General features: G+C 38.6%; 1 protein-coding gene across 3 annotated transcripts in view; it reads right to left on the bottom strand.

The window, feature by feature from the left end:
- Nucleotides 1-2266: 2266 nt before the first annotated feature.
- NCK2 (NCK adaptor protein 2) overlaps nt 2267-21306 on the bottom strand; it is an 84108-nt gene continuing 65068 nt past the window's right edge. For all 3 annotated transcript variants that reach the window (XM_063149852.1, XM_063149850.1, XM_063149851.1), the window contains exons 4-5: nt 12733-13454; nt 2267-3640 (exon numbers count right to left, since the gene is read on the bottom strand). In XM_063149852.1, coding sequence (XP_063005922.1) covers nt 3446-3640; nt 12733-13454 — 917 coding nt within the window. In that variant the 3' untranslated portion in view covers nt 2267-3445. The remainder of the gene's footprint in view (nt 3641-12732; nt 13455-21306) is intronic.

Below are 21306 nucleotides of genomic sequence, written 5' to 3'. Positions count from 1 at the left end.
GACATCAGAGTTTGTTCACACAGTCAAAGATGTTTAATACCCAACTGCATGTCTTCATTGCCTCTTCTCAAAAAAGAGTAAGCAAATCCTCTGCTTTTGCAACACTGTAGGTCCATGTGAGTTTACCTGACGTATTCTCAGTGCACTTGTATATTAATCCTTTACTAATTTGTCCCCAATTAATATGTGATACCATAAACAGTCAAGATAACATCAAGTGGGAGTTTGTCATCAAGCTCCCAGAGCTAAAATTATAAACATGGACCTAAAGTTTCTGCCACTGTGTGGAAACTGTTATGGATTCACAAGTCATTCACATTCCTCCAAAGACACCAGCAAGGCAAGAAAACATTAACAGCTGTACAGGAATGAGAAGTACTTAGAAGTACAACTTAAGCACCTGTATGAATCAGGTAGGATGGCAAAAGCCAGACTAAACACCATAAAGAAAAATCACAACTTCTACTCCATCAGAAATTATTTGAGCCTTTAATGAATATTGTAAGCAAAGAAATTCAGGTCACCATGACTCTGCTCATATTTAAAAAAAAATGCCACCCCCACCACAAGCTTTGACAAAGAGGCTCTAAGTAGTCAAAAAATAAAGGTGAGATTTTGTCAAGTAATTGAAAGGTGAGTATAAAATAGGGAAATAATAATAAAATCCACATCTATTGCCCCTTTATGAAGCATATAGTACTGAAGATTATTAATGTTTAGGCCAAGTCCAACAAATGAGATCAAAAGGGCAGGAAAAGGTGGCAAAATTTGTATGAACATATCTTAATAATGATGGGAACAACTGAAGAGCTATTAATGAGCCTGTTGAATGGGAAGCATGCTGACAAAAAACAGCATGGGAAAAACCAAGGTGAGACTTACTTGAAAAAAGAGAAATTACTTGAGCTAGTAATTTACAAGTCATAAACTAACTAACTGCTTCCAAAACAAAGTACTTTACAATTTACACCTCAAGACACAGAAGTTGTTTACAGAGGATGAGGTAACAAAAACAAGCAAAGAAAATTTGATAAATCCATTAAAATATAAAGCATATAGTAAAACCCTCATTCAGATGTCTATTTGATTTAGTTCTAAGCTCCTAAGACTAGAATGGAGTTAGGAACCAAGAGAGCTTGTAAAAATGGACTCTAGAAAAAAAGAGTAAAAAAGATTCCAAGAGGCATATGAAGGCTCCTGAAACAGGAAACATAGAGAATATTTTACCAAAAAATGAACATGGGTCATGAAACAGTAATTAATCTGTTTACTGAAAAGGTAAACCATTCCCATATATAATTTCTGCAAATACTACCAAGAGACAATAAGACTGAAAAGCAATTCACTCAAACCTGAAAATGCTCATACAACATATAGCTGACTTTCTTAATATTATTGCCATACCCGGTACATGCTTCGATTCACCTAAAGAAAAAACTAGGTATTAGAAGGCAAATCCCTACATTCTCTGCAGAATTCACTCATGAACTTTAAGAGGCCCACTGTGGAGTCTTTCTGTAGGTAAGGTGTAAACAACTGGTAATCCTCACCAACTTCCTAAGGAAAACTTTTATCTTCTTAGAAGACAGTCATGGGGTAGGTGCTCTTCGGGATAATGCATGATCATTTTGGATTGCTCTGTATCACTGCTTTCTTTCCTTAAGCTTTACCAAGCACAAGTGTCACTGCCCAGTTATTAGTTAATGCACATACAGAAAAATACATTTTTTAGTTTCAGCACAAGCTGTCAATTCAGAAAATCTTACAGAAATAAGATTTCAAGAGTGGTGGAAAAACAGTATGTGCATAGAACTTCAGAAATTGTACTTGCCTCTTGGATTTGAGCAAGACTGCAGTTCATTGGCAAAGGTGCCAGGGCAGTCTCCTGGCAGTGGCATGATTCACCCCTAAGCAAGTCAGACAGTGCTGGTATCTGCTTAACCTGCTCTAGTTATACACAGAGGTAGTTGCACTACTACTGGCTGAAACACAGAATAGTAAGAAATTTGTTTTAATAGCAAAGAGGTACCAGGAAATAGGTCCATCTTGCAGATTTCATTAAAGCTATGAATGGACTTAATTATCACAGAAACAAGAAACACAGAGCTCAAAAGACACTGCCTCATATCAAAACTGTCCTCTGCAGTCGCAGATGATTTTTTAGGCCACACAAATTCCAAGACAAACAAATTAATTATTTACTCTATTTCACCTTGCTAAAATAACACCAGGACTACCACCCAAGGATAAATCCAGTACTCCATCATGACGTAATACCTTTTTTATTACAATATCCAAAAAACTGAGTATGCAAGATTTTGAGATCTCATGATCCGTTCTTCAATCTCAGGAATGTGCCATCTAAAGACTGTATATTTAAACCATAAAGGAGTTTAAATGTAAAGAAAAGAGAAAAATGCATTTTCTTCATAAACATTCTGTGTGTCTCTTCCTACCAACCACGCCATCCTCTGTAAAACCCGAAGATTTCTTTCTGTAAAGCAAATATATATATAGTGTTGGTAGCCCGCCCCACCCTGTCCCAAGATCAGTTTTTATTAATCTTCTGTATTAGTGTCAACAATCAGCTACAGATACATATTACTTTGAGAATTAAATACATAATCGTTTAATTCAAACAAGCAGAAGGGCAAGAGGAAAAAGCATTATGTGGATGGCACATTTGGTTGTAGATTACCAAAACATTCAGCCTTTACAATTCAATTATTCTTTCTCTAGTAATCAACTTTCAAATAAAATTTCTCTTTGTTGCAATTACAGACCAAAATACACTAGTTTTCTTTTACTACAATCTTACCATAGTAGTTTAAGAAGTACTATTACAAAATGCTTTTAATTAGTGTACTCTTTACGAAGAGTCAGAGAGGCAATGTAACAGCAGAGTACAGTGTAAAGAGTGCTTCTAGGAACTAGGAGGTTTTGTATTATCCTACTCGGTAAGCGATAGAGCTACAGAACTCACAGCCACAACTGTTATGTCTACTCTCTCTCACTTAAGCAGCTGCAGCTTCAGTGCATTCAAACTGTGCCCGATGTCTCTGAAGGGAGAGTTCTGCCTGCATGAGCAGTCTGAACAGATTAACACTGGTTTGAATTGAAAACGCCCCTCCTTGATCTGAGCTAACTATGTAAACGTACACAGGAGAGGGGCGTTTTGAACTCTGCTGGGAAGGTGAGTGCTCGCCACGGCCGCCCAAGGGAAACTCTCAACCTGAAGAGAGGTGGTCAGAGGTTAACAAAACTGGAACACAAAGAGAGGCAAACAAAAAAATAAAAGGACAAACAGCAACTGACAGAGCAAACACTTTAGAAAGAGCCTATTCCTTAAGCCTGCTTCAGATATTGCTCTGCTCTATAAAAGTGAATTTAGGACCTAAGGCTTGTAAGTTATAAGAGGCCCAGGTGGCCAAGTCCATCTTCAACGTCACTGAAGTGCTTTCACAAGATATAGCTTTTCCCCGTGTTCACTGGTGAAGATGGGAGCCTTTTTGTAGTGTTCCACCAACTCATCCATAGTATTAAATCGCCGCTGCCCAATACAATAGACATTGTCCACGAGCTGCACCTTGAAATGTTTGTTCTTCCCCGATGCCTTTAGAGATACTGAGAAGTCACTGGGCTGTTGAGAAGAATTGAGAAAGAAAGAAAAAATTACATAGAAGAGAACAAAATGACAGCATAATTTTGCAATTTCAGGAACAAACTGTGTCATATAGTTGACAGTAATTTACATTAGCCACAGCTCGGTGCTTTAGCTCCTTAAGAAACCCAATAGCCTATTATTCAATAAATAATTACCATTGTTATTAACGTGAGCAGTTAAGTCAGTTAAGTGAAAGCTCCCCAGATGCACAGTTTGAAGCTGCCAATTACATGACTAAACTGCAAATATTATCTTAGTTACTCAATCTAGAAGCACAAGAATGTCAAGGAGAAGGGAAGAATTTTTATCATGCATGTCTTTCTCACTAGAGTGCCCAGGAGAAAACAATTACTGCAATATTGCTTGGGCGAGATGAAGAAAATCCCCCTTCGCTTTTTTTAAAGCCGTGACCACTAGAGGGCCATTCTTGCTTTGCATTGCAAAAGACAAAAACACATGCACCTTTAATCTTCATTACCACATGCACAGGGAATAATTTCTCCCATTGAGTACATTTTCTTTGTAAAACAAGATAAAGCTATAGAAAAAAACCACCGTACAAATCTCACCATCACACCACTACCCACAAAATACAGAATTTATGCACTAATTAAATTACTCAGGACATAACAATTTCTAATGATAAATCTCTTCATCCTGGCAATCAGTTGCTTTAACAAGGCGAGAGCTGTCATCCAAACAGCCAGAATGAGACCATTCCACTTCCTTCACCACATGCCACATAGGAGGGTAGAAAGGACACAGTGTCCCTTGCTTCCAGCTGAACTCTGTCTCCAGCCACCTACTGCTGCTGGCTGGCCACAGAGATGGTGTAGGAGCCTGGGCAATAAGGATTTAATGTGCTGCTGTCTATGCCTCAAATACCAATGACCATTCAAGCAGGCAAGTTAGAGAAGGATGTGGCTGGAAAGGGGGGGATGTGCACAGGTAGGGCAGCACCCTTCTGGGGCCAATTTTCCTGTTCTGGTCCAAGCAGACCACACAACACAAAACAATGCAGGCATGGGAATGGGGTCAAGGAACAGGCAAGTCCAGCAGAGGGGGATCAAGACTACCAAAAGACCCTCAAAGCTCCCCCCATTTCCATAAAGATCCAGAAGAGTACTCATGCTGATTCATTAATATGAAGAGGAAGAAACCTAATCCTAGGGAGGGGAAAGCTTACCTGTAACCAGGTAGCCCCAAAAAGCCTTGGTGATACATTGCCCAGGTCCTGGATACCCTGTTGGCTGGACTGATCCTGCATCCAGGCCTGCAGATCTCCTTTCCTCTGCCATCTGATCTCCCTTTCACTTTCTCTTTCTTCCCTCTTTACTTTTATTATCGCTCTTACACTAGAGAGTAGGGGCAAAACATGAATTTCTATGCCAACTCCGTAGTTTGCTAATAAAACTTCACGAGCGTCTTTTGAACCCTTGTGGTTTCTGCCATTCTTTAATTAATCTTGGGTGCTCCCTTCCATGTAGGAGGGGGATATGACAGATAGGAGCACGGGTTTGCCCTGTGAGAGGTGTATGGAAGTAGGTGTCACCAGCCAGCAGTAAAATGAATAAAAAGAACACATTGGAGTTTGTAACAAGCACTAAATGGAGTTAAGTAATGCCTGGTGCTACTCTGGAGGTACTGCTGCAGTGTCTCAGCCCACTGAAGGCATGGTTTCAAGCACAAACCACTGAAGGCACATGCCAGGCTTTTGACACAACCTTACTGTGTCCCTTGGTCTCTCCCCAGCACGCCGGTGCTTTGGCTGGGCCAGCACTGCAAACCTGTGCTTGCCCAGCTTAAACAAAACCCACCTGGTTCACAGCACTGCCTTGGGAACAATCCTGAGCACAGCCGTGGCACAGAGAGGACCAACTGGAGGGGTCAGGAGCCCTCACATGTTACTGCTGACATCAGACTTCACAAAACCACACCCTGAGTCCTCTACACTGCATTTGTGAGGGGTCAAACACACACCCAGCACATACCCAAATGAGCTGGAGGACAGCCTTTTCTCAGATATGCTGTCTTTATTCCTGCAATAAAATGGGTCTCTGCCCACACATTCCTCATGTCCTGTCGATCCCAAAAATCTCATCTCCTGCATCTCCCCCTCACCTGTCTTAGCACTAACGCTTTTTCTGCCTTCCCTCTGACTCCATGGGCCCTGCCCTCAGCAAACAAAGCTCCTGCCATGCCTGCTGATCTGGCTCTGGTCCAACTCAGACTCGAGGCTCAGCTTTGGGCAGCAGCTCTTCTCCTTTTGTTCTACTAAAGGCAGCAGCAACCTCCCCACACCCTTGGCCTAACCCTCTTCTACTTCAAGCCACTACATTCCAGATCAACAGGCATCACTTCTTTAAAACTTATTTTATGTAATACCCATAGGATAATTACTTGTTCCATCTATAATCCAGGGTCACTGGGCCTTGACCGGGTCAGCGCAGGCTCCATCAGGAAGGCTTCCTCTGGCAGCGAGCAGCCACTGGCTCAAAATACATGGAACACTCTCTGTGACTGCCAAGAGGGGACTGGGAAGGGTGGGAGAACATGATGGAAAGAAATGTGCATAAGAGTGCATCTTTGGGATTTCCAGTGCTCCACCCAAGATATATTTTGTGCCCTGTCATCCATCCCTAACTCTAAGTACATAGCAGCATAGCCACACAGGCCTGGGACCTGCTTCCAGTGGGACCTCCATAGTGCCAAGCAGCAGCCATTAAACAGTAACAAAGCACAGGCCTGCACAAAGCTCTCCGGAAGCTTTGGGACCCTGAGCTCATGGAGGACAAGTTTAGACCCATGGGCAGTGTACTGATTGCTGTGCCCTGAACACAGGCAGGTCTGTAGGGTCTCACCAAGGACAGACTGAGGCAGCAAGTACAGCTTAGCCAATTAGAATTCCAAAAAAATATATCAAATCTTGCTGACTAAGTTCTGCTGTTTCCATGGGTGATGGCTACACCAAACAAAAACCAGTAACCAAAAGGCCCTCAATTAAAACAGAAGAACTTACAAATAGGAAGTTCATAATCTCAACTAAAGTTTTTTGTTTGTTTTAGAAACAGGAAACAATTTTATGGCAAAAGTTGAAAAAGAAGTTGAAATAATCACTTTGCTCTCAAAAATCTTTTACTATTTTCTGACAAAACAGTTGTTTTTAGCAAGTCCAAATTATGAGTTTTCAAAGCTCCTTGTATCTCTTAAGAAACATTATTTCTAGGCCATTAAGGATGTGCTAATGACCTGCAGAGTGATGCTGGACCTCTGACCCACTGTCCTATGACCCAGGCACTGGCCAGGCTTCTATCTCTGTGAGCTGATCCACACAATATATTAAATACTCCTTCTGCCAGTTTAATTATAACCTTAGTGAACGAACATTTCTCATGAACTACTGTCTATTCTCCACAGCCCTGGAGCCTGCTAGTTAGATTGATACCTAAGTAGAAGGCATTATCATATTTTCTGCAGCCTACGTTACAAAATTTATTTTTTCATTATCTGATTTAATTTAAAAAATGTAAAAAGCGGAAGGGCTGATCGAACTCTTTTGAGAGTCATCATCCGGTGCAAAGAGATGGAAGAGCTCAAACAGCTGTTGCAAAAATCCTGAAACCCTTTATTTGTCTCAGAGTAGTAACTTCTATAGGACTCAAGAATGAACAGCAAAAGGAATTTGACTTGTTTTTGTTTTTATTTTGGTTCCTTCTTGCCCTAACAAATGCAAATTCGTTAAAAATATTATTTTAAAAAATCTAAATAAACTATTGCTATGAACACTTCCATTTCAAAGTATGCTGGTTCGATGCAGTTTGAATTGGTTCCCTGCTGTCCTCCTTGGATTTGCTCCAAGTCTGTTTATTTTATTTACTGTTAAAGATATTTTGTTCTAACTGCTGGCCAATTTTTCTCTCTTCTCCCTCTTAAATTAATTGCTACATTTGGATGTTTACACACTAACTTTTCCAGGAAAAACAGATTCACATACACCAAATAAAAGCAGATCAGAAGTAAGCTTTAATCCCTTAAATCTATAGAACAGTTGATGATTCTGCAACAGAGTTACAGAGCATAGCTTTGTGGCAGGGAAACTATGAATATTTCTGCACCACCATAACTGGAAAGACCTACACCTGAAAAACCTAACTTGAAGTTAAATTAATTCCTAAATCAGAAAATTAAATATTAGGTTGAACGCACCTACAGTCCTTGTGTTGTAATACTTTGAATTGCTTTCAATTCCTTTAACACCTGCTTGTACCTAGAGATGATCATCAGCTAGTTGGTGCCATGTGGAAAACAAATGGTAGAAGTTGTTTCTTTATTTCTTTGGTGAGGAATTGAATGCTCTTTAAAAAAAACCCACAACCAATTAAAAAATACCACAAAAACAAGTGATAAAGCAATATAAGGAAAAACAAGTGAAACACGAAAAACTGAGTTCCCTCTTCACATCCTCAATTTGAGAATGAAATGATAATTTTATCATTTATAAATGGCAAGGTTGTGAAAAACAGTTCCCTCTGAAAATCTTTTACTGATCCTGTAACTTATTTCAAATTTTCCCTTTCATTCCATTTCTGTTTGCCAATGTCCTTTCTTCAAAAAGATATTCTCACACATTCATTCTTCAAACTATTCCAGGCTCTTTGAGCTCCCATCAGTGAGCCTGTCCTGGGGCTCCCCAACTCGTTCCATCTCCATACCCAAGTTTTCCCTCACTTCTCCTCTCACTCTTATCACCCAGCCAAAAAACTCAAAGTTATGGCTCAAAGATCTACGGTCAGGCTGGAAAGAGCCATCTGGGAGGGTTAATTCCTTTTTCTATCCCTTCTGTTTCATTTGGATATAAGCAAATACCATTCTCTTCCCTATGTAATGTTCATGTTCCAAAATCAATATTACACAGGTCACAAATATGAATTGGTTTCATTGATCTTCAACTACAGCTCTAATAAGATTTCTGTTCTTCCATTTAAAATAAGCCACTAGGATATTTCCTTATGCTGGTTTTCAAAGAAGAACTTTCTCCTCATGTCTGCTGTACTTACCAATCACTACATGTCACAGAACATGACCAATATTCACTTTTTAAACAGTTGCCACATTTCATTGCTTCTATCCAACAGCTGCAGGATTAAAACCCCAGGAAAACATGGGACACTGAATGCTACAAAATTAGCACCTCAAAAAACATACAAACTCTGAACCTCTGCCTCCTCCTTCTATTGTCATTATTGCTAGACAAAGAACAGAGAAGCTAAATATGATCTCAAAAACTGACAAATCCAGTCTCATCTACAATCCTCAGAATCATTTTAATAGGCCTAAAATCATCAGTATCATCTTAAAACTATACTCTGCAACCCTGTTTAGGATGGGTTACTGTAACCTGAATGCTGTAACACTACCAGCAGAAGGTAACCAATACTTCCTAATGAATAACTGCTCCTGAAATCATCCAATAACTTGCATAGCTCACTCACTAACATAGGCTGAGAAAAATAACACCTTCTCTGCTTCATGAGAAGACCTCATAGGACTACAAAGCCCTGGTGTTTGCCTGATCACCAGTTTCACAGCCACCTGCAGAGGACTGCAAGGGGCCCACAAATTCTGACAGAAGCTCCCTTTGAAGTTTAAGGGTGTCTGCAGCAAAGGCTCTGCTCAGAAGCTGGAGGTGACACACTACTGCTTCCTGTTAGCTGCAGTACTAGTTAGCACACTTGTTTCCTGGTGTGAACCTGAACAAAACAACCCTCTCCCATTCAAATTCGCTTCTGTACTCAGTGAAATCTGAGGTCTTCAAAGCATTACAATCACCCACCCAACCAAGACCACCAGTATCAGCCAAGACCTGTTTGTCTTGGGTTAGGAGCTACACAAAGAGACCAAAAATCTGACTGCTGAAGAGCCTGCAATCCAAAAAGTGGCTCCACAGAGACTGCATAGGTTAAATCTGCCTTTTTTTTCATTGTTTTGTTACTTAAATGAGACAAACTGCAGGTTTCATTAACCTAGCAGCCTGCAACAGAAAGAAGAACTAGCTAGCAGTATTTCTAATAAGGCATGTACCGAGTTCTTTTAGATCTCCAAAATAAGGTGACATTACCTAGGTATAACACAGTTGGCAAAAACATTATCAGTAGGGAACTGTGCCTGTTACATAAACTATGGGCTTAAATGGTTCAAACAAGTTTATGGTTCTAATAATAGTATTTCGTAATTAATGAAGATAATCAGCCTCCTAGCTACCTTACAGAGTTCATCTCAGGTTATTCTCCTCTATGGTAGCATCCTCTAGATCTAAGTGTTACTGAGGAAAATATTTTTGGCTAAAGAAATCTAGCTGTGAGATAAACATGTGGCAAGTTAAATCTAGAGAAATATTGTTAAATCTTGCAACTACTAACACTTGAAATGCAAAAACATGACAGTCTCATCAAGTGAATACCGAATAATACAAACCTTCATCTATGCAAGGACAGCTTTTCATAGCTCAGTAACAAGAGCAAAATTGAAATCTAAGGAAAACTTTTATGCAGACCAATTTTTGTAACTATGGTGATGGAAGGCTACAGAAAACTCTAAAACAGGTCAAAAATCAGGCACAGGATTAGGAGCATGACTCACAGTTTTATCTATGGACCTTTCTAGAAAGGAATAACCCCTGCATTCCTAGCATTAAAGGTGAGTTAGCAACACAGCGTAGTGGGAAGTGCTGGTCTGGTGGTCAGATGAGCAAATCAGGGAGCTGACAGCTTGGCTCTGCTCAGCCTGTTCTCTCTAATCAAGACCATCTGCTCAGATTGTGAAGACACTCCTGGTGACTTTAAGCCACAGCATGAACAACCTCTGTAGTCACATGTGTGAAATACAGCAACTGTCAGAAATTCATTAGTCATTGCTAAACTCTTTTATTCCATACATAATAAGTTTGAAATAGATTTTTACGATCCTTTTCTCAATGCTTGCAATTATGCCCATTCACTTATTGTATCATTTGTGGCACTCCAGGGAAAAAACTAGCAATCCCCAGTGTTTTATAATTCACATACATAAACACACTATATGATGGAATGATACATAAAGATTAGGGCAGATGAAAGTTTGAGATGCAGTAAATTATTTCTTTAAACCTAATAAAAACTAAAACCCACATGCAGTACTAACACAGAGGTATTTACGTGCATAACTGCAGTTTTCTCATAGCTAAAAAAAGGCTCAAATACAGGGTTTGCAAGACCAGATAAAGAGTACAAAAAGAAGGAAAAACGCTAAGTTCCTCAATTCAGTGCCTTTTTTTTACCTGCAGGTGTGCAAAAAACTTGCTGTGATATGAACTGAATAATTTTTTTGTTATCCCACTTAGTGTTAGATGCTAGAAATAGTTTGAGGAGCACATTCTGAATGAATCTTTTTGTACTCCAAAGCAATGATTTCCATCCACAATGCAGGCAAAAAGTTTGAAACTGCTTTGAATGCGAGGATTTAGTGTTATGATGTCACATTAAATAAAAAGGTTACTGTGTTTTTTGAAGGCAGTTCATTTACTCCAGAGATAGAGGCAGACTCTTAACAGCCAAAAAACCAAGCTGTAGCATAGTGGTCACTGTGACATATCATGTCCTGAGAAATGGGTAAGCATTTTTGTATTTTAAGTAATGTATTCATTTTCAAACTCTCCTTCTGGCACTTTCTCAAGAGATGAAAGGAAATTGATAGCTACTGTCTCAGGATAAATCATAATGCAGCCTCTAGATCTGAAAGTGAGCTTCTACCTGCTGGACCGACATGCCAAAAATCCACCACATCCAGTATGCCTCTATCTTACAGGATGCTGATAGAAAAAGAATGTTGGGAAAAAAAGGAATTACTGTAATTTAATGGTTACCATAATCCTCCAGTGGCTTTCTACATTTTACAAGACTGTGCATCTCACATCAGTCTTTTCTTCTGTTGACTAAACAAACTTGATTCCTCTCAGCCTCTGTAAATCAGTCATGATTTCTAAATTCCTATTTTTCTTCCTATCTTCCTCTAGTTTATTTTAATTTAATCTCTAACTTTTTTCCTGTTCTCTTGAGGTTTATTTGCATTTGCCTTTGTTTAGATTATAATTAAGCAGAAATAGGAATTCAATGACACACAGCTTCAAAGAAAGGGTAGTTCGATAGCTATCACGGCTTTTGCAGAGCAAATTCATCAAGGAGAGGTGCCTGAAATTTAATCAGACAATACTGTCTTCAGATAAAAATATCTGGGACTGTTGAAAAGTTGTATTTTGTCAATTTTCTCAATGTTATGTATGACATAAGATTAAAATCTGTCATCTTTTCAAAATCACAGCCAAAGGATAATTAAATTTTAGTGCTTTAACTGTGAATTCTCTGGCCTCAGCACACATGAAAGTCCTTTCAGCTGAATTTTAAATCTGAACTTTCAGAATGACATGAACCATAATCAGCATTACTCAGATCCCTCTGATGCCATCAAGGCTCAATTTACAGGGCATACTGACCCTCTCTGCTGTATATAACAACCTTAACAACTAGATATAATAACAACTTTATCTTATTACAAACTAAATTATCTAAGTAGATCAAAAATACTTTTAAATGGAATTTTACCTGATAAAGAAACAATGTAATTTTAAAATTAAAAGTAGAACAGAACTGACCAATGCAAAGATTCTGTTTGAAAACAGATCAAATCAATGACCAATTTTTAATCACCTAGAATTATTTTATCATGTAGTGCTTTAAATTTGAGGATTGCATGAGAAACACATGAAAAGCCAAATGGAAACCTGAAATATTTTACTTGATTGTCCACAAATTTAATAAAAACCCTGGATAATACAGACCACAGCTGTTAAATTTCAGTGTAAATGTCACTGCATTTCACTGACAGACCAATTCTCACAAGGAGGGAGGATACTGGTTGGTAATGCTGAAGCCCTGCTCGTTTCTTTAAGGGTGACAAGACAGGGAGTCTGTTAAGTGCCGTGCTTGCTAACCCATGCACAGGGGTTACAAACCTGCAGGCTGAGCACCACTTACCGAAGATTCACTGTCTCTAACAAGGAAATCTCCTTCCACTCCCCTCTCGTTCAGGGCACATTCTGCTTGGTGCCGGGTAACGTTCCCGTAATACCACTCTCTTCCAGCAAATCGTCCGGTAGAAGATGGTCCCGTGTAGCTTATCTGAGGTGGATGGGAAGTGTTCATGGAAGGACCATCACTAATGATTACTACATAGTTTTTAGGAACAAGACCGATTTGACCTCTGGAATTTTTACATTTCCACCATTCTGGGTCATTTTCTGGCTTTTCAATGACTTCCATCGTTTCCCCTTTTTCAAAATTGAGCTCTTCATCCGTGACCGAGCTGAATGGGTACAGTGTCTGAACGATGTGGAGTACTTTGGTGCCCTGGCCGTTACTCATGGAAGCGCCTTTCCTAAGGCTGAGGAAGCTGGGTGAATCTGCAGTTGCCTCCTCAACCTCCTCTACCACATAGTTCGAGGGGAACCAGCCGATCTGTCCATTGTAGCTCCCTCTCCACCAGCCGTCGCTGCACTTCTCCATGACAATCACTCGGGACCCTTTAACGAGGGACAGCTCATCCTCCCTCTCGGCAACGTAGGCAAATTTCACGTAGGCGGGAATGTTCAGATCGTAAATCCGGTCGGCGCTGCTGCCGTTGGAAGGGTACTCTGCGTCTGTGCTGGGAGTGGGGGAGGCGTCTCTCGCACTCGTCTTTCTCTTGGTTTTTCCCAAGCCTGGTAAAGACAGAAATGTAAAGTGGTCACTTGGAATGCTTGTGCCCAGACTGCAAAAGCTGGATGTGGTGACATGTTGTACCCTCACTTCAACAACACTGCTAAATGAAGATCTCTTCTCTAATACTACATCGTCAGGAAATAGCAACACCTTTAAGAGATTCTTGTTAACATCCAGCTGATGCACCATTAGGTAAAGAGCAATTTGTGTTATAATTTCTATTCTCTTCTCGGAAGAAGCAGAGTTTAAGCACACTTAAACACAGTTATTTCTTCACTGGGAGAACAGCTAATCACTGAAACTGATTCTCAGCTTGCTCTTCTCTATCTTTAAATTCCAGCCAAATGACCATGCCTTTTAATTTTGGAGATGACTTCAAAAGCCTAAGTTTCTCTGCAGACTGTATTGCTCTCTTTGCAGTAGCAGTACCCAGGCAGGCACTGCTGCAATTCCTTCGAACTGCAATCCCCCTTCCAAAACTCACACCTCTTTCACCTACATTTCATCACACACTGTAACAACAGAAATCTGCTGGTGAGGAAGACCATTTGCATGTATTTCCCTATACTCTATAAATTCTGGTGTCCTGTCACGGCTTTAATTATAGTGTTAAATACAATGTACAGAAGAAACAACAATAACATTGAATACAGTATTTTTTTTTAATTAGAGAAACCATACTAATGTCTGTTTAAAAACAGAAAAACTGCACAACATAATTGGTACACTTGGTGTACTTTTCAAACTTTTGCAGCAACCCCTCCTTAAGCTTATATATAAACAAAATAATAAAGTGAACAAGTAGCCCTGTCTTGTGAAATTCACTTAAAGAATTTCTGAGAAACAAAAGATTATGACGCAGTATAGCACAACCAAGCAAAATGTCATGCAAGGGACAGAAAGCAAAACCTTCACAGAAATAAGAGCATTTGTACTTTTCTCCCTAGTCACAGAGCCTGGGCAGAAGGTGAGAGATTTATTTGAGACACAAGAGCACACATGCTGATTATAGAATACTTAATGGAGAGAAAATAAAGGTACTTTGTTTCTTCAAATAATCTGAAATATGGACATGCATGCTATTTCATTTTTAACTATTCAAGCCTATTCAATCCAGCCATTCCACTGCCAAAAACTGTGTTTTAATTTATTTAGATATATATATATATATGTACTTGCATATACAATGGGCATCTTCAGCAAAGCTGTTTGTTCACCACAGAACTTCATGCTTATTTCACAGTTATCTGTGCAGCACAGAGTAACAGTGCACATATAACCATGCAGGGATCACTGTCTAGAAGGGTTAAAAATACATTAGTTAATATGTGGTCTTATGGTCTCAGAAGATGGCAGAAAATTCTGATGCTCCTAAAGTGGTTTCCTGACCTTCCCCAGCAGGGCCTTGTTTCCTGCTGTAGCCTGCTACATCCCATTGTCATTCTAACTACATCACTCCAGCCAAGAGCCAGCGGCTGCACTTTCAGGCAAAACGAGGGAGGCAGCTTATTGTACTAGGGGACACAATCACAGGAAAAGAGTGTACAAGCAAGTACTAATCAGAAGCTGGTCAGGCTCTGATCTCTGCCAAGACTGGAAATTTTCATCACTTTAGAGATCATTTTTAACCAAAAAGACAAGGATGTTTCAGAACTAATGAGCATTAAATTACAGTGATATAAACAAACACAACTTAAAGGTCGTTCTGTTAAGAAAAGAGGGAAATTGCTTTTATAAATTCATGGAAAACAAGCAACTTTACTTCAATAGATTCTCTCTACATAAAGCCCTCCACTGAGACTAAACCTTCCAGATTAAAAACTTAGGCTTTTATCAGCTCACTAATGAAGATACCGAGTCTACTTCTTGGAATTACAGCAAAAGAACTAAGGAAAAAAGCAGTAGATGGTGAGGCAGCTGGCCTACCTAGTTGAAACATAGAGCACAGAGATAACTGTGAGAAATGTAGATGTAGAGTGGCAGGAAAATGCTACAAACGTAAGTATCTAGAGAAAAAACTGTTTACAAACAGGTAAAAATCCAGAATTTCTCAAAAACCCTTCTGAAATCTGATAAAGGTATCTAAACATGTAGGAAAAAGTTATCATTCAAGCACAGGCTTCCACTTGGAGTTGCCAAAGTTCCCTCTTTTTTCACAGACCTTCCAATAGTGCATCTGATATTTCAAATATTGCTTCCTATCATGACCATTAAACATAAATCATGACAAATTTGGGAAAACAATAAAAAAAAAAAGAAACATAGTAAAGTTTCTAATTTTTATCAATAAAGACAACTGGAGTTCTTTGGTTTGAGCTTAACATTTCATGTGAACAAACTTTTTAAGGCTGACAGCATGGTAATGATTAACATTTTGCAATAGCAGCAATGTGCACCAAAGGCTTTCCAGTTGGTTTGACCAAAGGAACAAACTATGCAGAGACTCATCTGTAGTCAGGCACAGCAAAGGGCATGCACATTATCTAAGAACAATTTTTAATGTGAGATTGCAACATTCATAACTGTGTCCATGACTGAAGAGGAAACAAGCTGTTCCATGAGCAGAACATGGAAATCTGTTCCTGTTTTGCACTTTGTACCTCCTGCTGAGCTATTCCTCCTCTTCCTCTCCCTTCTCCTGCAGGATTCACAGTAAGTATCCCGACTGTATGACTGCTTTCACGTCCCCAGGTCCTTCTCATATCTCTGGGTCCCCACTGCCATCTCCAAAATGCCCTCAAAGCTTACTCCATCTTCCCTGGTGCTGCCCTCCTCCCTACCTTTGTTGGGCTGGCCAGCCAAGCACAGTGCCTGGCACCCCCCTGCCTCTCAGCCCTGCCTGGACTCAGCCAAGAGCTGGGGGTGCTCCGGCTTCTCCTCCAGTGAGGGACACCAGCAATGACTCTCCCAGGCACAGACTGGGAGAAAACTAGTTAGTTTATCTCTGCCAGTCTGTCAAGTTTGCCTAAAATTGGCTGAGTTATCAAGGATGGACAGATGGACGGACTATGACAGCTGACTGTGACAGCATGACTAATGTAAGCTTCATTTCCTTAGGAAAGTCTAAAAATACAGTTTAGTGGGATGGCTCACCACAGCTAAGCAAGAATAAAGTCAGGCCAATTATAAACTTTGTATATGCATCTAAAAGAAAAAACACAACTCCAATAAAAAAAGAAAAGTACAATCTACGCGAGTCATCTCTAGAAGAGTAAACACTACCATTCTACTAACAGAAATGTTCACTTACTACTGTTTGTAAGGGGATGCCTATTCTTATGTCTGAATGGAATGAAACACATATAAAGGATTTAATGGAAAATGAAACATCGACACACTTTGGGAGTCTCACGTAGAAAAGTTGAATATACTTGCAATTGTAGTCATAGTTTTGGCGTATTTTATTGTCTTTGTGACAACCTATGAAAACCTATCTACTGATCTATCTACCTATCTGCTACAACTGTGCTTCTCCCGTTCTGACTCACTGGGTACAGTTCATCTGTAACCTGTGGAAGCCACAATCCTTTGTAACACAAACAGTTGTCATAAGGAGTAATCTAAAGCAAGAGGTTAGCTTTCAAGTGAAAGGAAAAGTGGGGAAGGAAAAGAAGCATTGCAAAGCAGCAGAAAGCCTGTTTTGCTACTGCAATTTGTAGGAAGCAACACTATTCACACTCAACAATAATCCACATTAAATTACTTCACTTGCACTCTTATAAATACATTCCCAAGTCACGTGAGCTGGTATAATTCTTAGGATATACTACTAAGACAAAAAAAGAGAATCAACTTGTTAGCAATATTTCTGGAGAAGGGATCCACTGCAAATCCTCCTTCTCTCTGCAGTGAAAGAAATCCTCTGGCCCCATGGTGAGTCCTAGGGAAACTCAGAAACGTGCCTGTTGCATCACTACATGCTGTCTTCCTTTCCTAGCTCAGTTGCGGCTCTAAAGAATAGCTTGTTTTTTGAGCAGCAGGCTGAAGACCAGTTTCCTGTGAATTTTCTTCCTGTCACTTAAGTTTCCATTGTGCAAGCACCCCTTCATTACCGGCTTGTCGCTGAGACAGTCTTTCCATTGTACCTAAAAGGTCCTTGAGCCTGCATCTCCAATTCCCTCTCCCCACAGCATTCCCAGCCTTCCCACCTCGTCCTCCTTAGACTTCCCTAGGAAATGTCTTGAGCTCCCCCAAGCCCCAGAGCTCCAAGTGGTGAAATTTCCCTGTGGTCCATCTCCTCTGGCCCGATGCTGGGCAGTGCCGGCTCCCCTGCCCCTGTGTGCATCTCCTGCCATGCTGGCCACACCACTGGGCCAAAGCTGGGCTGCCTGTCAGCACAGATGCCCCAACTGCCCAGGTGCTCCTGCCGAAAACAAAAGAGTTTCTCTCTCTCTTCTGCCTTCAGTGATGGCACTGAAACAAGGCTGCAGAGCTACAACCTCTCTGAAAATTGGTTCGTAGGATAAACAAGTTTAACTATATTTAAAACATGATCTTAAATCATACCTTATCAAACACATACATAACACTTGCATAGAAAGGGATTCTTGCCACTAGTATAAGTTTGTATTCCATTTGCTAATAATGATTTAATATTCCACACTACCTTTACTAGGAAAAGCCTATTTACAAAAAAACACCTTCCTAATTTTACAAAGGCTTATTTGACAAGTCTTTCCACGTTCCTGCAAGCTGGTATCCTTGTCTGAGACTGATGAACAACCACATTTTGTATTTTAACTGCATTTGATCATCCCCAGAGATGAAAGAACATCTCCACAGGCTTATCCACACTCACGGTTATTAACTTCTGCCTAAGAACAACATGAACCAAACATTAAAGGTATTTGCAGTCAAATTCTCTAGGATCCCCTTCCCAAGACTGCCCACTAAATTTGTAAAATCTTGTATGTAGCTTAACTTTAGACTAAATACAGTTGTAATTCTTTTTTGAAGGAATTTTAAGTTGATTTGATACCTGACTTTTTCTAAAGTTGATCTGCTATTACTGTCTTTTGATTTGATATTACTGCCTTTTCCATTTTTCCCTGTTCTGTATACAAAAAGCATTATTCAGTACCAAATGAGAATTTCTGAGAAATTGATCTGATAAATTGTCTCTGATTTTAATACATAATTTTAATATACAAATGATGAGAAAAGATATTTTTTGCAGCTTACCTGCATATCAAATCAAAATCAAAGGACAAAAAAACAAAAAAACCCTTTCAGAAAAACATTGCAATACAACAAAAATATTGCTTTGAGAAATTGTGAGATACCAAATTTCCAAAGCAGAATTCCTCAATTCAGAACTCAGTGAAAAAAAGACCAAATACTACTAAATACAATAGATACAACTCCTTAAGAATCCTCCAAAAATCACCTTTAAACTATAGAATACCCTGCAAAACCAACAAAACTGTCTCAATACAACTGAGTTTTGAAAACTACTTTCTCTTTAAGGAACTAGAGTTCTATTAAATGGTGTTCTTCAATTATCTTCTATCAATGTTGGAGAAGCCAGTTTTAAGTCTAAATATGCAGCTGGAAATATAAAAATGGAGGTTGCTGAGTAAAGCTGTTAGTTCTCCCCACGGCAATTAGAAAGACAACTATTTTTGCATTTTCATCTATTGCTGTATTTACATATCTTAATAGATTTTTTATCATTACACGTTGGAAATAATTTTTCTATAATGTATTCTACCCTAATGTTTGAAATTAGTTTTTGATCAGTTATTATATATTACTACAAAGCTGTAAGTTGGCAAAAGTAACTCGAGCAAGAAAAGAGTCAAAGAGATAGCTTGAAATAATACTGCATCAAATCAATAGCTTGAATTAATAGTGCATCAAACAGTGCATCAAACAGGTACTCTTTTTCACAGTCTATTTACAAACACAACAAACTCATCTCTCAAAAAATTAAAATATGCTGTATCATCTAACAAAACCACAAAAACTGGTAATAGAGCTGAAAAGGACACATGTACATGCACAACTCTCACATAGGCTGTCAAAGCATGGGCTTTAAATTTAAACTTCACATGATTATTTTAAAATTCATTTATGGAAAAAATAATTTAAAAAAAAGATCTTTCATGGGAAATATGAATTAACCAGTAACACAGTTTTTCAAAATATTACTGACCATTACTATCTGAATTTAAAAAAAACCAAAAAACAAAACAAAACCAACAACAACAAAAAAGCAAATGCAACAAAACCCCCCAAAACAAAAAAGCAATTACTTGTAAAATTCTTCATACTAATTTTAATGCATTTTAACTTAGCCACCCTCACTCTAGAGTAAAATGCTTTTAACAGTACCACTTGCTTTATAGCTATAAAACACCCTCAAAGAATCCCATAAAATTATAGATGCCGGACAAAGAACAAGAGCACAGTACAATTTTAATGGAAATATTTTCATTTTAACCATTTTTTAATAGCAATGGGTTTTGTTATTTACAATTCAAACTGAAACAATGTACTCCAGAGTGCTGAAAAATTTAACCTTATTATAATATCTGAAAACAATTTCCATTAAAGAGCTGAAGGATTCAAGATAAACAAGTTTCAGGCTGATAAATTTGAGGAAGTCAAATCAACTAGGAGAACTCCCAGTACAAATACCCAGAGAAAAAAAAATTAACATAATTGCTGCTAATTTCAGAGTTCTATAAAAAGTTAAGAAATAAATTTCAGCTGATATTTATATAGTTTTTAGTATCCCTAAACATTAAATCCCATTTTACAGAACAGCTCTCCTTATTTTAAAAATCTTCAAAGTCAAGGCAACCAGAAATTTTCATTCAATTTCCTAATCTGGTATTTTCTGTTAGATGTAACAGAAACAACCAAATTTCTCAAAATTAATTTTTAACTTAGAAGCAATATTTCTCCAACATTTGTAGGCATTTTTTAAGATAACTAAAACTATTTTTCTTGTGTATTCTAACAAAACTGAAATTCCATCTAACTTCACACAGATGCACTTAAAAACAATGATCCTTTCTTGTTTAACAAATAAGTTATTCATCTCTGAATATTACAGTAATGAATTATATTGCATATTTATGCATACATTTAATAAGAGTGCAAAGTGTACAGTGTCTGTTTTGAAATAAACTAAAAATTGCATTAAGAAAGAGGCAATTAACTTTTCAGGAAATTCTTCAGGAAAAAACCCACCACAATGCAATGTAAATTAAGTAATTCATCCACTCAATACAGAGCTAAACACAACTTCTTGTCAACTGGAACATTCAAATCAGACATTCATGTAGTTTTGTTATTTATTATTACTTTTATAATTTCAAATTAACTAGTCTTTGCTTCTTTATTACTAAGGAATTCAGCAGACCAAAGTTTCTTCTGTTACACAGAAAGAAAAACCAAACATTTCTGCACATTTTCAGACTGCAACCTCCCACTTCTTCTTCTCCCCCTCCACGTCCAGTTTCCAAGAAAATGTTCAAAGGCTAAGATCCATATGGGATAGTCAGCGTTTTAGAAGCAACATATCCATCAACAGCACTCTTTAAAGGACACTGCTATAAATTCCAGAAACCTTCAACTGCATCTGTAATACAGAAATAAAGCTTTACAGCTCAATTAATGACTTTTTGTATCTTCTCTAAGAAGCTCAATTGAAAAAAAGGCTCACTAGAACAAATCAGAAAATGGAAACTCTTCTCTAAATGTCAAAGTGAAACTCTGACATTTCAACAACCAGGCTGCTTTATCACTGCTTTTCAAATACACAAAAAAGTTTTCCATGCATCAAACACTATTCAGTCAGGAGGCTTCTGCAAAGAAATCAACTCAACAACTATTTTGAGAACA

Source organism: Melospiza melodia, chromosome 2 (genome assembly GCF_035770615.1).
Source record: "Melospiza melodia melodia isolate bMelMel2 chromosome 2, bMelMel2.pri, whole genome shotgun sequence".
NCBI classification, from domain to species: domain Eukaryota; kingdom Metazoa; phylum Chordata; class Aves; order Passeriformes; family Passerellidae; genus Melospiza; species Melospiza melodia.
This window is presented reverse-complemented; position numbering and strand designations above follow the sequence as displayed.